This window comes from Mycteria americana, chromosome 2 (genome assembly GCF_035582795.1).
Source record: "Mycteria americana isolate JAX WOST 10 ecotype Jacksonville Zoo and Gardens chromosome 2, USCA_MyAme_1.0, whole genome shotgun sequence".
Classification (NCBI taxonomy): Eukaryota; Metazoa; Chordata; class Aves; order Ciconiiformes; family Ciconiidae; genus Mycteria; species Mycteria americana.
Window position 1 is genome coordinate 123,894,888 of NC_134366.1, and position 14,032 is coordinate 123,908,919.

Consider the following 14,032-nt stretch of genomic DNA (forward strand, 5'->3'; position numbering starts at 1 on the left):
TATACACCCCGAAAACCATTGCTCTGAGTTACGCCCTGGGAATTCCCCAATTTCCAATACCAACCTCAGGTGCTTTGAGCTATACCTTAAGGTACTTCAGGCACCTGAAGAACACAGTATAACTATCCCTTGCTTTGAAAACACTTGGTGAGAACTAGAACCACTCTGAATTCAGGAAAGACGGAGGTGCAAGGCTGTCCAGCACTTAAGATGTTTACTTGGAAGCATTACAAAGATGTTATTTTCCACCAGTCTCAGGGCAAACCAACCCAAACACTTGAGGAGAGCAGACACAGGAAAAAGACAAAGGCAGGCATGTCCAAACCTGGGACTCTGGGATGATGGGTGACTTCATTTGGGAAAAAAAAAAAAAAAAAAAAAAAAAAAGTTATTTATAGTTACAAACAGACATTTTAAAGATATTTAATCCACAGTGTCTGGGTGTATTAATAGCTAGTTAATAGGGAAGAGACGAAGCTTACTCACTTTTAGAGAGTTTAGCGCTACCATTTTTTTTTCTGTGAAGAGATAGCCAATTTATTATTATTATACTTTTAAATAGACCTTGTCTGGTCAAACTAGATTCTTTTGGTCATGTTTTCACGGTTTCTACTTAGCTTGTGTGTAAGAGCTCTCAACTAACCCCTCTCATCTTATAGTTAAAAAAGAAAACAAAACCAAACCCATCCTGGCAGATCCCTTGTAATTTTTCCCTTAGCTCTTCTAACTTGTGTAGTTAGTAACCCTCTCAGAAAGGAGACAATGACTTGGCTATCTGGGTGATAAAGTCATTTCACCAACTTTGAGAATAACTGTATGCAGTGGGAATACAATATTGCCAGCACACAGCAACTGATCTGAAGTCACGGACAATAAGCTATCACATTCACCGGAGGAAGCATTTCCTCCTCTCTTTGGCCAACATGCAAATTTGAGGCAATTTTAAATTAATCAGCAACAACAGTCCTTACAAGCAGCTATCAGTGGCAACGTCTTTTTTGTGTCAGAACCAAGAGATGCTCAGAAAAGAAAACACAGTTCGTATTTGAATATGGGTGTGCAAGCAGTGAGAGGAAAGGAGCTGAGACCGAGCCTGATGCTTCTCTCTGGAAGCACTACAGCCTGCAGGGACCAAGTCTGCAAATACAACAGTGGCACTACCAAACCTGATGTCGTCAGCTCTTCATGCTGACACAACACTGCACATCACCGGCGTGGACTGGCAGTTAACCTGAATGTTCAAAACCTTTATATAACTACACACACACACACAGAGGCAAGCACACTAACCTCGTCTTCCAGTCTTCCTCTGACTTGGAACGATTTTTGCGGGCAGTCCTTTGTTTTTCTTCTAGCCTCTTCTTTTCTTCACTAGCTAGATCTTGAAGGAATAAAAATATACAAATAAAAATGGAGAAGACGTTAATGGGTAATTTAAGACAGGGACATTACTCCATCTGACCTAGCAAATAAATAAGAGATGTAGTAAAAGTTGTCCATTTAAAAAGCCTTCTACATAACACAGAAGAGCTTCTGGTTTAGTCTAAGGGCAAAGCCAGGCCAGCTGTGGCACAAGATAAGCCAATGGAATTCCAGTCTTTAAGAATGCTACATACCTGTTTATCCATGGTCTGAGGACGCTGAAAACGTGTTTACGTGACAGCGAATGTGAGCTAGGGGAGGTGGCATACCTCGAATGTATTTCAGTAGGGAAACTGATTGAGATATGCTGGATTTATTTCAGAAGTCTGGCCACCTGCTTCTTGTTAAGGTTCGGGGTAAGTTGTTACTAGTGCCTAGTTCCTCATCAACTGGGGTTTGGAATACTCATTTCCAAACCACAAAGAATTGTCTCTCCGCAGCATCCCTTCATTTTTTTGTTAACACACTAAGGTAGCACAGGGCATGGTCCTAAACAAGCAGAACAGTTGCTTCTATTGGCAGAAAGGATGGTCAGAAGATCTGAGGAGTAAGTCAGACTAAGAAGCAGATTAGGTGAAGGGCAATCTCTTTCATACCCGAATCCTCAAAAAGCATTTCATAAACACCTTAGAAAGAAGTAGTTGAGAGAATCATTTTTGGAAGACTATCAGCCATTCCCAGTTACCCTGCCAGCTACTAACACACTGCGTATTACCAGTCTATCTGCTAGACAAACTTTATGCTGTTAGTATAGTTAAGGAATATGGTCTGTTGCTAACAGCACAGTTATTTGCACTTCAAGTTTAGACAGACAAATTTACTGGCTATGCTCTGAATCAAGTATGTCCATCCTGCTGGCCACAAAAGAATCATCCAAGCAGGAGAGACCAGTTGTGGGAATTCACTGATCTGCTTTTTTAAAAGCCTCAAAGAAGTGGTTATCAGCTTCTGAGAAAAAAAAACATGCGCAAGTACAACTGCACTGTATTATGCCTGTGTCACTATTTTTCATGCCTAGATGTCAGACTATCAGAAGTAGTCACAGTCATTGCCCTATTACATGGGTGAAACTGAATCAGAGGTTTCATGACTTACCTCAATCACTTAGCAATCCAGAGAAAGCAAGAGCGCCCATGCTTTTAGTCTACAAAGCTAGCCATTCTGCTTTAATATGCAAAATGCCAAAGAAAAAGGAGCAAAAGAGGGCCAGGGGGAGGCTGTTCCACTCAATATTGAAGTATTTAACACCAAGTCACATGTCAGAAGACTAAAGGACACTTTTCACTCCATGGCATCTACAGTAACAATCTCTATAGGTTTCTAAAAAGCGCACTATTTCTACTCACTGAAAGTCTCATAATGGATTTCTAATTCACTATTCTAGGATAACAGAAGTGTTCAACTCCCAGGGAAAAATAATTTTGCATCAAGTATATTTTTTGGCATTGCAGTTTCACTTCAAGTGAAGACTGCATTTCTGAGAATTGGCACATCAAAATACTCCTTTTGCATCAGGCTGATGGAAACAGAAAACTGAAAAGTTCACAAATACTTCCTTTTGATGCTCAGAGATGCTCTCCTTAGACTAGTTTCCATATAGGGCTTGACTATGGAGCACAGCAGAGGGCCTAAAGCTAAATAAAAAGTATAGCATCGTGAAGTTTAAGATTCTTGCTTATATGGAAGAACATAAGCAAGTAGGTGGTGTGGTGGGTTCCTGGCCAGCAACTAAGCACCCACAAACCACTTGTTCACTCCGATCCACTCCAGCGGGTTAAGGGAGAGAATCAAAGAGCAAAAGCAAAAAACCCTCATGGGTCGAGGTAAAGACAGTTTAGTAACTGAAGGGAAAGAAAAAAGGAGGGAAAAGTGATACAAAGGCAATCACTTACTATCTTCCACCAGCAGACCTGTATCCAGCCAGTCTCCAAGCAAGAGCTACTTCCCCTCAACACACACAATTTATTGCTGAGCATGATGTTATACGGTACGGAATATCTCTTTGGTCAGTTTGGGTCAGCTGTCCCGGCTGTATCCCCTCCCAGCCTCTTGCCAACCCCAGAAACAGAGAAGGCCTTAACACTGTGAAGATGTTGTTCAGCCACAGCTAAAACATTGGTGTCCTATCAAAAATGCTTTGGTCACCAGTCTAAACCACAGCACCATGTATGGGCTGCTATGAAGAAAATTAACTCCATCCCAACCAGCCGCAGTGCAGGTGGGTGACATACCTTTCACTAGAAGCATACCACAACCTGCAGAGGGCTGTATTAAAGACTTACTGTCTTGCAGCATGGAGGAATGTATCTTTATAGGTAGATACTTACTGTAACAGTTCATCTAACAACTTGAATGTGGAATTTACTTTTTTCCCAATCTCTCAGTTTTAACAAAAAATAAAAACACCTTTGCCAATAATAACTGAAGTTACCTATTTCTCCATTTTCCATGGCTCTGATATCTGGTCGTAGCCGGCAGTCAGTTTTGGGAATCACACTCTCCATGTCTTTGTCCAACTCATTCAAAGCCATAGCAAAGCTAGTAAAATTATACATCTGAAATTCAGAGACAAAGATAAAAGGTGACTTTACGATGTCTCTCGCTGCTAGTCTTAATACACAAGAAAGCTGCTGTCTAAAAACAAACATCCAAGTGCTTTTTTATTATTTAATCACTCAAGATAGGAATACTCAAGATACCAGCAAAACTGCACTATCAGGCAGAGTGTAGGTGATCCTTGGTGTTTCTGTTTAAGCAGGCCAGCATCCAATTACTCAGTGCACTATTTCTGTCTTATCTTCTTTTTCCAGTCCTACTGCTATTTTCCCTATCTCTGTAGAGAGATTTCCCCCTCGATTAACCCACTGAGGGCACCTTTTCTTATTCCAATTCTTTGTCTTTGCAGTCACACACATACCCTTGTATTCTGCCCACTGGCTCTCCGTCTCCACAGCCCTTCACGCGCCAACTCATGCTACGCAGGCTTTGCAAGCATCTCCTAGGAAGCGTCTGTCCTCTAATAAAGCCCTTCAGAAGAGATTTCTCACAAGGCAGGTGCCTCAGTGGGGGGGAGCAGGGTGGAGAGAAGAGATGAGGAAAGCCCCCATACCGCTAGCTACACGAAGCATCCCATTTTCCAGAGAAATTCCGCTAACTCTAATGCCTGCGGCAGTTATCCCTCCAACCCCAAGTTATAGAGTTACAATTGTAGCGGGAAAGTTTGTTGCAATAAACAGGCAAATCCAGACTTGTTAATGAAAAAGACAACAAATGGATTTACTTTGTGTTGAACATACAGAATAACAGGATAGCACACACTTTCAATAGCAGAAGCATAGCTGACCTGTGCTGAATTTGGAGGTCTTGGAGTTATCTTCCATAGCAAAATACTTCCAGGAATAACATACACACTCTCAGAATCTGGCAACGGCATCTCATCTGGTTCCTCAGTATTGCCCACCTAAAGGCAGTACACAAAGAAAAGAGAAGGAGTTCTTTAGAGTCATAAACCATTTACACCCATTCATTCCAACACTGGAACTTACATAAAATTATTTCCTTGACCAAAAGTAAATAATTTCAGCAACAAAGAAACTTTTCTAGATGCCTGTCAAGAAGGATAACAGCATTAACATAGCATACATACTCCCAATTCCCTCCCAATGGAAGGCTACCAACAGTTTCTTGCATCAACATCTTTGTAGCTATAATCTGGATGCTCAAGTGTTAAGAAATGTCAAGTTTTCCACCACAGAGATGTCCTGTTTCCTCAAACACAAGCATTTCCATGCCTGATATTTAACTCCATTACTGCTTCATTAAAGTCGAAGAACAGAAGTCACATTCCTCATCCTTCCATGTCAAAGAAACGCCAACACATAATGCAAATGCCGTCTTCGGTCTGTGCACAACAGAAAGCCCTATGCTACTGCTCTTTGCTCAGAGGAACCTTCCTTTCCATTGACCACTACACTACTGAAATGGCAAACTGCAAATGTTAAATGAATATCCTAGGTTAGCTGCTTCTTTTGGAAAAGGGTATCGTATGAAGGCTGACACATACGGCCTGAGGCAGCTGCAGCCACAGAACTGTGAAATGATTTTCCCAGAAAGGGAAAAACTCCACCCTTTTTTACTAGGGTGAAGGGTTACTAGGTTACTAGGGCAGTAGGGAATAACTGGTGGTCACAGTGTAGATATGGCCTGAACTAGTTCTAAACCACCACCCTTTTTACGCACAGCTTTAAAGCAACTGGGGTCCAATGCTGCCGACATTAATCCCACCACACAAGCATGTATTACAATACTGAACTAAAGCCAGCTAGACAATGAATATGGCTTTCCCAGGAAAATTTGGTGTCACTATCACAGCTAAAAACAGCAGCACGTTTCAGGGACCACTGCAGAGTAAAGCTGAACTTAAAGGCAACTAATGCTCTAAATACTTTGGCTACATGCCAACAGCTTTAACCCTGCTGCTAATAAGCTTTGCTCTCTGATGGTTGCATCAGATAATACAGACTGATGTTTTAGTGAAAAAAAAAAATCCAGTACCCAAACTGGACACAGTTGTCCTCTGAGATGATTCATGTGTTATGCCTCCAAGACAATTAGGAAGTATTAAGGATTCTGTCTCACTGTGGAGCACTTGGGTACAGTGCTTTTAATAATGAACAGGTTGCAAAGTAACCAGAACAACACGCAGACCACGTTCAGTCCCTCAGCCATTAGGAAGATAAAGAGGGCTTTTAGTTGACTCCATCTGAACTGTGCTGGCAACCAGCCATTCTGTCCTTTAAAGGACACTGATCAATCTTTCAGAAATTGGGAATTTGAAGCAGAACAGATCAGAAAGATATCCTCATATTAAAACAAAGACACTTCAATACCAGACTGTCAAACTCCAAACTGACTTTTATAGAAAGGCTACAATACACACAGCAATTTGTGCCTTGCTGGATACATAATCTTAAAAACGGTTCAAGAATTACAAAGAACTAGGTAAAAAGTGCATTTTCATGTGCTCTTGCCACGATGATCCATATTTTATGCTCAATGCTACTCAACCTCTCAGTATATTGCTAGGAGGGTAGTAACAGACTTTGCCAAAGCAAGACCTCTGGTGTCTGTAAATGAGGCATGTGTGAGGGCAGTTGCTGTTGCCCTACATTATGCTCTTCCATATATTTGCACTGAAAATTCTGCACAAAATGCTTCATCTTGATTCAAAAAGGCTCTAGTTCATTCAGAGCAGAATCATCGTGGTCTAACCCCAGGTCTTCTGTAACTCTTCTGATGGTGGTAAAATATGACCTTGGCATACATGAAGGCTTGTCTAGCTCCCTGCAAAATTATATTTCATTAAGTTTTATCCCTATAAAAATCAAAGGGATTCGGGTGAAAATCTGGGGCAATTTGCAAAATGATTTGCATCCAAGCAGGTCCCCTAAAGGGAGACAGAAGTGATTCTTCATTAGTAGCAACACAGCATGAAGGAATAGCTGGAAAACAACTAAATAAATCTGAAAATTCTAATTAGGGGAGGTTTGGAAGGCCATGTACTTTCATGCCTGAATGAATCCTTCACCACCATGAAGGGACAAACCACATCCACACATTATTCATGAGACTTGGCTCACCTAGATGCTCAAAAGCCATAAACAATATCAACTCCTCAAACACAAGGGGGCAGTGGGAATACATATTCAACAGACTACCTGATTCACAGTGTGCATTACAAAGATTTCAGTTTTCCACACAGAAATAGTTCTGTTAAATGAGTAGAAAAAGTGTGCTTTTCTAGAGTCAGAGCAACATTGCAGCTTGAGCTTTATGCAAATAGGATGCTTCATTTTGAAGTAAAAAGCAACCAGTATCTTAAGCATTGTCAGAAAATGCAAGGGGTAGCTGAACAAAGACACAGGGTATGTTTTTCTTTGCTCCTTCTCCCTAGAGCTCACAGGGTCAGACTCGAAGAGAAGCAGTAATCCCCAGAGCTTTAGCACTCTCGTGATGACAAGCACTGGAAGATACAGCAATCATCTGAACCTGCACAGGAACAACTGCTTTCAGAGTCCTCTGTCTCTTTTTTCTTAAGTATAAAAACTACCAACACCCAAACCAACAAAAAAATCTGGCTTCAGTCCAAGGGGAACAATCCTTGTTTTAAGCTACTATGTGAGTGGTTGTTCTTCATCAAGCTGTATGTTGTCACCATCACCATTCACCTTAAACAAAAAGCATGCTGCTGACCAGAAATCTGGAAGAATTAAGAATGGGGTTTTTTTCCCAGAAGAAAAAAAAAAAATGCAGTTGTGGAGAAAAAAAAGCAAGCATTTTTATGGTTGTGAAAAATTAATAGAAAGCAATACAAAAATTCCTTGTAAAAGCTGGAAAATAGGATCTTCTATCAAGATGAGAAACTAGTCTATGCTGCCTCTAGGAGTCCAAATCCTCCTATTAGCATATAAATGTTATCATATATGATCAGAACGATGGTCCAACTAATGGTTATGCTATTTTCTCCACCTGACTTTGGAGAAAGAGGCAGGTAATGAACCAGCCAGTATTTTGATCGCTCCAAGTTTTGGGAAGTTTGAATACAAATCCTTGAGAGAGAAAGCATTTTAGCCCTTAATGCTGGTACTCATCCAATCCGTTTGTATCCTACTAGGAAAGAGAGAATAAGTGAAAAGAAATCTTAAGGCTCTTAATGCTACTAAAATATTTAGCTGTTTTATCATGCTTTTGAGATACCACCTCTTTACGTGATTAATACCTGTTTACCACTTTTCTTCTCTTCTGTGTTTTTCTTGTCATTTTTTTTGTAAGCTTCGAATGTAGCTGGGTCAACACTGTACAAACACTCAGTCCACTTCCCATACAGTGCACAAAGTTTCTTTTTGCTGTCAAAAAAAGACTATGTTTACAAAGGAGCTTAAAGAGATATATTTCATCATTCCAGACAGAAACATTTGAAAGAAGAACTTTTGAGAGCAGCTCTTAAAACTCCATTATTGGTGTTGCACAATTCATAACCTTGCTGTTGCAGGTTCATGCCCTTGACAGACTAGGTTAAAGGCATTCAGTTCTACAGCTCCCATCAGAAACAGAGAGCAGCCATTTCTTTCCTGTTAGGAAATGAATTTGTTACCTTTTGTCCTGAATGTAGCCTTCAACTTTGTGCAACTCCTTCCCAAATAGGCCGCAGGGCTTGAAGCTTAGTACACATTTCTCACCAGTTCTAAAGGCAGAACAAGAGGGCACTAATTACTTCCAAATGCTTTTCCTCTTCAAACTTGCAGCAAGTGAAAGCACTCAAGCTCTTAACTTACTTATGGTTAGTTATTTCCACATTTCCATACTGCTCAATCCAAAGTTTGCCCACAATAATATTATGCACACAGCATGTAGGATTTGTCCACGTGTAGGCTTCGTTGTGTCTAAGGGAGGGGAATAAAAATTAAAATACTATACCTTTGTACTGTACCACAGTACTTTGTACTGTGACTTTGTCACTCCTGCACAAGCCATCATCTATAAATTAAACCAAGTCTTGAAATGGACATGGCAATAAGTCAGGAAACCCAAGAAGTTTATTAACCTATTGCTACTGATCTTATCAATTCCTTAAAACAGCCACTTCAGTGCAGTCACTGTTAGCACTGAATGACATGAGGAAAGCCAACCGGACTCAAGCATGCTAGTCTTAGTAGGACTGATGTCCAGGCACCTGCAGAACATACAGACACAAGCCTCAACTACTGCTATTAGTATGCAGTATATTGGAAGAGAGGATGAAAGAACTGCCATCATTTCATCCCCTCCTCCCCACAAAGTGATCTGCCATCAAACATTAGGATGTTGTGTTAGGCATGTCCGTTCCTAAGCCATGAGACTCTAATGCACACTAATCATCATGGATGTAGCTGCTGTGCCTACGCAATTATTACTTATCAACTTACTCAAGAAGCTCCAAAGTCATTGTGCCTTTTGGTTCCGCTTCCACACTCTTGCCCCAGAATTTGAGTTTAGGATAAATTGATCCATGAAATACAAAATCATTATTTAAACCTTCAGCATAGAAAGCACTGATTGGTGGATGATGGCTAACTTGCTCTGAGAGAAGTCGAAATCCAAGATCATCTCTGCAAAATAAAGATAACCAAAAGCATGCATCTACGTATCAAGTGTAATGAAGTTGCAGTTCTTTTCCCCAGAGTGAAACAGATAGTTGGACCCATGCATAGTTGCCATACTCAATGCAAGAGTTAGTTAAAACCCTAGCATGAAACAAAGACAGATCAACTAATACATAGAACATCCTCATTCTAAACAACTGAGAACATAATGTGAAAAGGTATCAAGAGCGACCAAATCTGATCAGCCAATATGTTTACTCTTGATAGTGACCTCTTTCTTAAACTTTCGCATAACCATAGGCCAAAACCTCACCTGAAAGAAAAATTTGCCCTGCGTGCAGCTGCACACTAATAGACTAACATTGCCTATTTGTATTCTGGACACTCATATAATGAATATTACAATTGTAACACCTCCCTTACGTACCATGCATCTTTTCATTCAGAAGGTTTCAGGAAAAAAGTCATTTTTGTAAATAAAACTTGCTTTTAAACCTGGCAAATTTCATTTGCCTGCTCTGAGTTGAGAAGTTACGTAGTTTCCCTTCACTGGAAGGTGCACTGCTGAACACCAACAGACATTGCAAGCACCTCCAGCAGCTGCTAGGAGAATGGGTGGAATCTTACAAGCCAAAGAGCAGTCTGCAAGCCACCTGACAATTCTAGTGAAACATCAGTTACACGGAATACCACTCTCCACTCTTCAGTGCATCAGTTCATTACCTGATCAATTCATATGTCTCTCCAAGCAACGGGTTAAATGGCTTCCCTGTACGTTCCCACTGTGAGGCTACAGCGGACACAGCAAATGCAGCAACACACTATTCAAAATAGTAAGAGTACACAGTTAATCTCCTGGATTTTAGTGTTTATCAAGTATCAACAGCAGTCATGGTATTACAGAATGATTCTTCTGAAATAGCTTAGTAAAGTTCTGTTTGCAAGGCAGGGGAATAAACAGTTTTCATCAAAAGACTAAAGAAGCAAGCCTTAGGAAATGCGAAACATTTTCCTAGATAAGCAAAACTGATTAATGAATAAGAGAATCTGACATGCAGCAAACTACAGGAGTTCCTCCTATAATGAGACTATCTATGAAGAAAAAATCCCAACACATTCATCAACAACTAGCACATATTACCATATGCAAAGTACCTGCATTCGCTCAGTTGTGCTGGAAAGTGAGCTGGCTTTGTGGATGAGGTATGTATGCTCCATATACTCCGTAAGTCGCTGTAGAAAGCTCAGTGGCTCATTGAATATAACCGGCATTGTGATCTTCGACAACTCCTGATGCACAAACGAAATTCGTGTTAAAAACCAAATGATTAGATACACTGACCTGCAGTAACCCAAGCATAATTGGCTTATTACAAAAATAAATGATGCTCTTAGTGCTAATGCAATGTGCTTGACCTGGCTCCACTAATGCTGAAAGGAAAAAACCCTGTACATCCCTTATGAGCTTGATAAGCTTATCTGTGTTGACGCTAAGGCTACTTTTAAAACAAAAAGAAAACCAAACATCAAACAAACAAACTTCCTATCAACAAATGCATTAAGAAGGTGAGATGAAACAATGGAATGAAGTATTAAGGACCCTTTTTAAAGACTAAGTTATTTATTACTCTTAAAATAGATATAGGCCATCTAATTACTTAAACATATTATCTTTTTTGGAGGCAGGTGGGCAGGCAGGGGGAGGAGGATGAGAAAGGACAGAGAAACATAGCGGCACAGGAGTAAAAACAGGGATTCTGTATTCTGAAGAAAAAAGGAATTTTTCTAACAGGAATAAAAATTTGAAAGAAGTCCTACAGTTTTGATGCTGTTTATTCTCCTTCCAATTTTAAAAAAGCATGCCCTCTAAATGCATAACACAGCAGCATTTTAAACTGCCTGCAGTAGCAAATTAAAAGCATATAGTATGACCACTGGCAATGTGCACAGTAAACAGCACTGTTCTTAACCGTAATAGCAGCATCTGGCACTAACAGCTCTGGCAGACACTTCAGTACAATCCATTCCAAGTTCCACCCCCTCCCACCCCAAACTGCAACTTCTGTGCCGCAATTTCTGCAAAGCAGAATTAAGACCTTTATGGATTTTTTTCCTGCACACACCTTATGCAAGACAGGCTTTCAATCTGCTCTTTGTATTTTAAGGGTATAACACTTTTCCGCTAAAGCCACTGTGAGAAGCCTCAGATGCTTCACAACAACTCAGGAGATTTGGAGCTGCTGGTAACAGGCATTCCCCAGCATTTCCACATGTCATTGCTTGGTGCTGTTTCTAACTATACAGCAAGGGGAGGAGAAAACAAAAAGGACTAAACACACACATAGTCCCTTTTGTAGGCTACTGTTACAGGCTGACAGAGGTTTATCAGCAGTAAGTACTTTCAGCCTATTGCAGGGTCCAATGGAGAGAAGAACTCTTCTCAATTCACCCTTAGCTGGAAGCAGATTATGGGCCAACCAGCTAACCTCTGATCTGGCCACTGTCTGGCCAGTAACACCATGGGGGGGAAGACTGAGATACTAAGGGGAAGGGAGAAGAGCAAAATTAAAGTAGTTGGGTTTTTTTTGTTTGTTTGGGGGTTTTGTTGTTGTTGTTGTTTTTCACAGTCAAAGTAAAACAAATTTGCTACCACAAAGTACTTTAAGGGTTAAAATCAAGAGAAAATACTTTTACTGAAGGAATATTGCTCTGACCAAGTCTTACCTTCTTGAATTGTGAAAGCAAGTTAAAGCATAAGCAGCAAATTAAAAAAAAAAAAAAAAAAAAAAAATCCCTCTCCCCAACAAGTTTTCATTTGGGCCTCAAATGAAACAATCACTTCACATCTTTTATCACAGCTCTCTGATTACCTACCATTCCAATGCATTTTCTTAAGATACTCCAGATACTGAAGTCATTTCTGGAAAACATCGGAGATGGCAAGCTTGTTCTGCAGAAAGGAACAGGGAAGAAAGCAGAAGCGAGAAAAGTTTTCCATTACTAACCGTGACTAAGAAACCCAAATACTCTTTTTTGAAAGTAACAGTTTTCCAGTTTTTAAGTTAAAAACCAAGGGGGAACAACAGTGCTACTTTGAAGCACTTTAACTGTTTTACCTGCACAGAATTTCTCCAAAACCAGAACCATTCCCTTCATTTTGCATAACAGCAGTGGAAGAGAATTTCTACATCAGTTATGAGAACAGTGTTTTCACAATGGCACCATTAAGATATTTAGTTGTGTCTGTGAGAAAAAGTAAGTTCTTTCTGAGTAGGTACATAGGTATGTTCACTATCTGAATAGATTTGAGGGTTAAACAGTGGGGTTTTTTTTTGCTAGTCACCTGTATACTGACAATGAAGGGCCATGACATTTATTGCCTATATTAAAATCAGCCCTCAGGAACAACAGAAAAGCAGCATCATTCAAGAACAGAAAACACAGCAGCCTGTTCTACAGGGGGGTGACATACCCTGAAGCAAGTCTTAAACATACTTTCAAGACCAATATTTAGGCTGTGCAATACAGCCTGTATTTCTCAGCTTTACGAGAAATCAGGCACAGATTTTGTTCAGTTTTCTTACTGCTACTGACCAGCTCAACTATTAATCCAATTTACCTGCAGAAGGGCTTAAATATAGGTCAACACCCTTTGTCCATAACACCACTAAAATTTGTGTTTGGATCATGAAGCTATTACCAATCATCTATTGAGAAAAATTCTCAATAGATAAGAATTACCTACAGCTCACTCAAACTGCATGAAATATTTGAGTTTCAAAGTTTAGTTAACTCTGTCTAAATGATGGTGTTGCCCTCCTAACCAAGGTGGTCTTGTCTCCCCTCGAAGTAGCTAAAGCAATATCTTTTTTAGAGAGTGTGAACAGGCTGTAGCTGCCTCCTCCACCCCACTTGTCTGATAAACAGAAACATTGCCATGAGAAAAAAATAAAACGGGGGGGAGGGAATCTATTCAGGTTGTTAGTTTCAGTAGCCCTACTTGCTGTGTTACCTCCCATACTTATCTGCTACTGAAACACCTTTACCAGGGCTGATGTTTCAGTTTTCAGAAAGAACAAAACAAAAAAATACTCCTTAAAATACCACAAGCCCCATCCAATCAAAAACCTAGTCATATGCCTGAACTCCTCACAGTACCAAACTATGTTTTGTTAGCAAATAGCTAACAGCCTAAAACTGACTTATTTTACTCAGCTCCCCTGCAGGGATGAGTGGGTAGGAAGATTTATTTTAATTGACCAACATGGTCTCACTCCCTCCCTATTCTGATTTTCCACTAATACAAAAATATTTTGTGAAATAGATCATCTTGAATAATATTAAGTATAAAATACTTCTGTGGATGCTTTGATACAAATGTCCAGGAGAGGACAGTGTCCACCAAGTATTCAGTCTTATCTTCATGTGTAGCGTTTACTTATTTTTTCTGTGTATTCTTTAATGAAGGC

At 40.1% G+C, this 14,032-nt stretch overlaps 1 protein-coding gene across 7 annotated transcripts in view; it reads right to left on the reverse strand.

Annotated features, from left to right (window-relative positions):
• OSBPL1A (oxysterol binding protein like 1A) overlaps positions 1 to 14,032 on the reverse strand; it is a 78,015-nt gene that overhangs the window by 3,674 nt on the left and 60,309 nt on the right. For all 7 annotated transcript variants that reach the window (XM_075494489.1, XM_075494490.1, XM_075494492.1 and 4 more), the window contains 10 exons: positions 12,438 to 12,513; positions 10,719 to 10,853; positions 10,287 to 10,384; positions 9,387 to 9,569; positions 8,757 to 8,864; positions 8,576 to 8,665; positions 8,201 to 8,327; positions 4,766 to 4,882; positions 3,854 to 3,977; positions 1,291 to 1,381 (listed from right to left, as the gene is read on the reverse strand). In XM_075494489.1, coding sequence (XP_075350604.1) covers positions 1,291 to 1,381; positions 3,854 to 3,977; positions 4,766 to 4,882; positions 8,201 to 8,327; positions 8,576 to 8,665; positions 8,757 to 8,864; positions 9,387 to 9,569; positions 10,287 to 10,384; positions 10,719 to 10,853; positions 12,438 to 12,513 — 1,149 coding nt within the window. The remainder of the gene's footprint in view (positions 1 to 1,290; positions 1,382 to 3,853; positions 3,978 to 4,765; positions 4,883 to 8,200; positions 8,328 to 8,575; positions 8,666 to 8,756; positions 8,865 to 9,386; positions 9,570 to 10,286; positions 10,385 to 10,718; positions 10,854 to 12,437; positions 12,514 to 14,032) is intronic.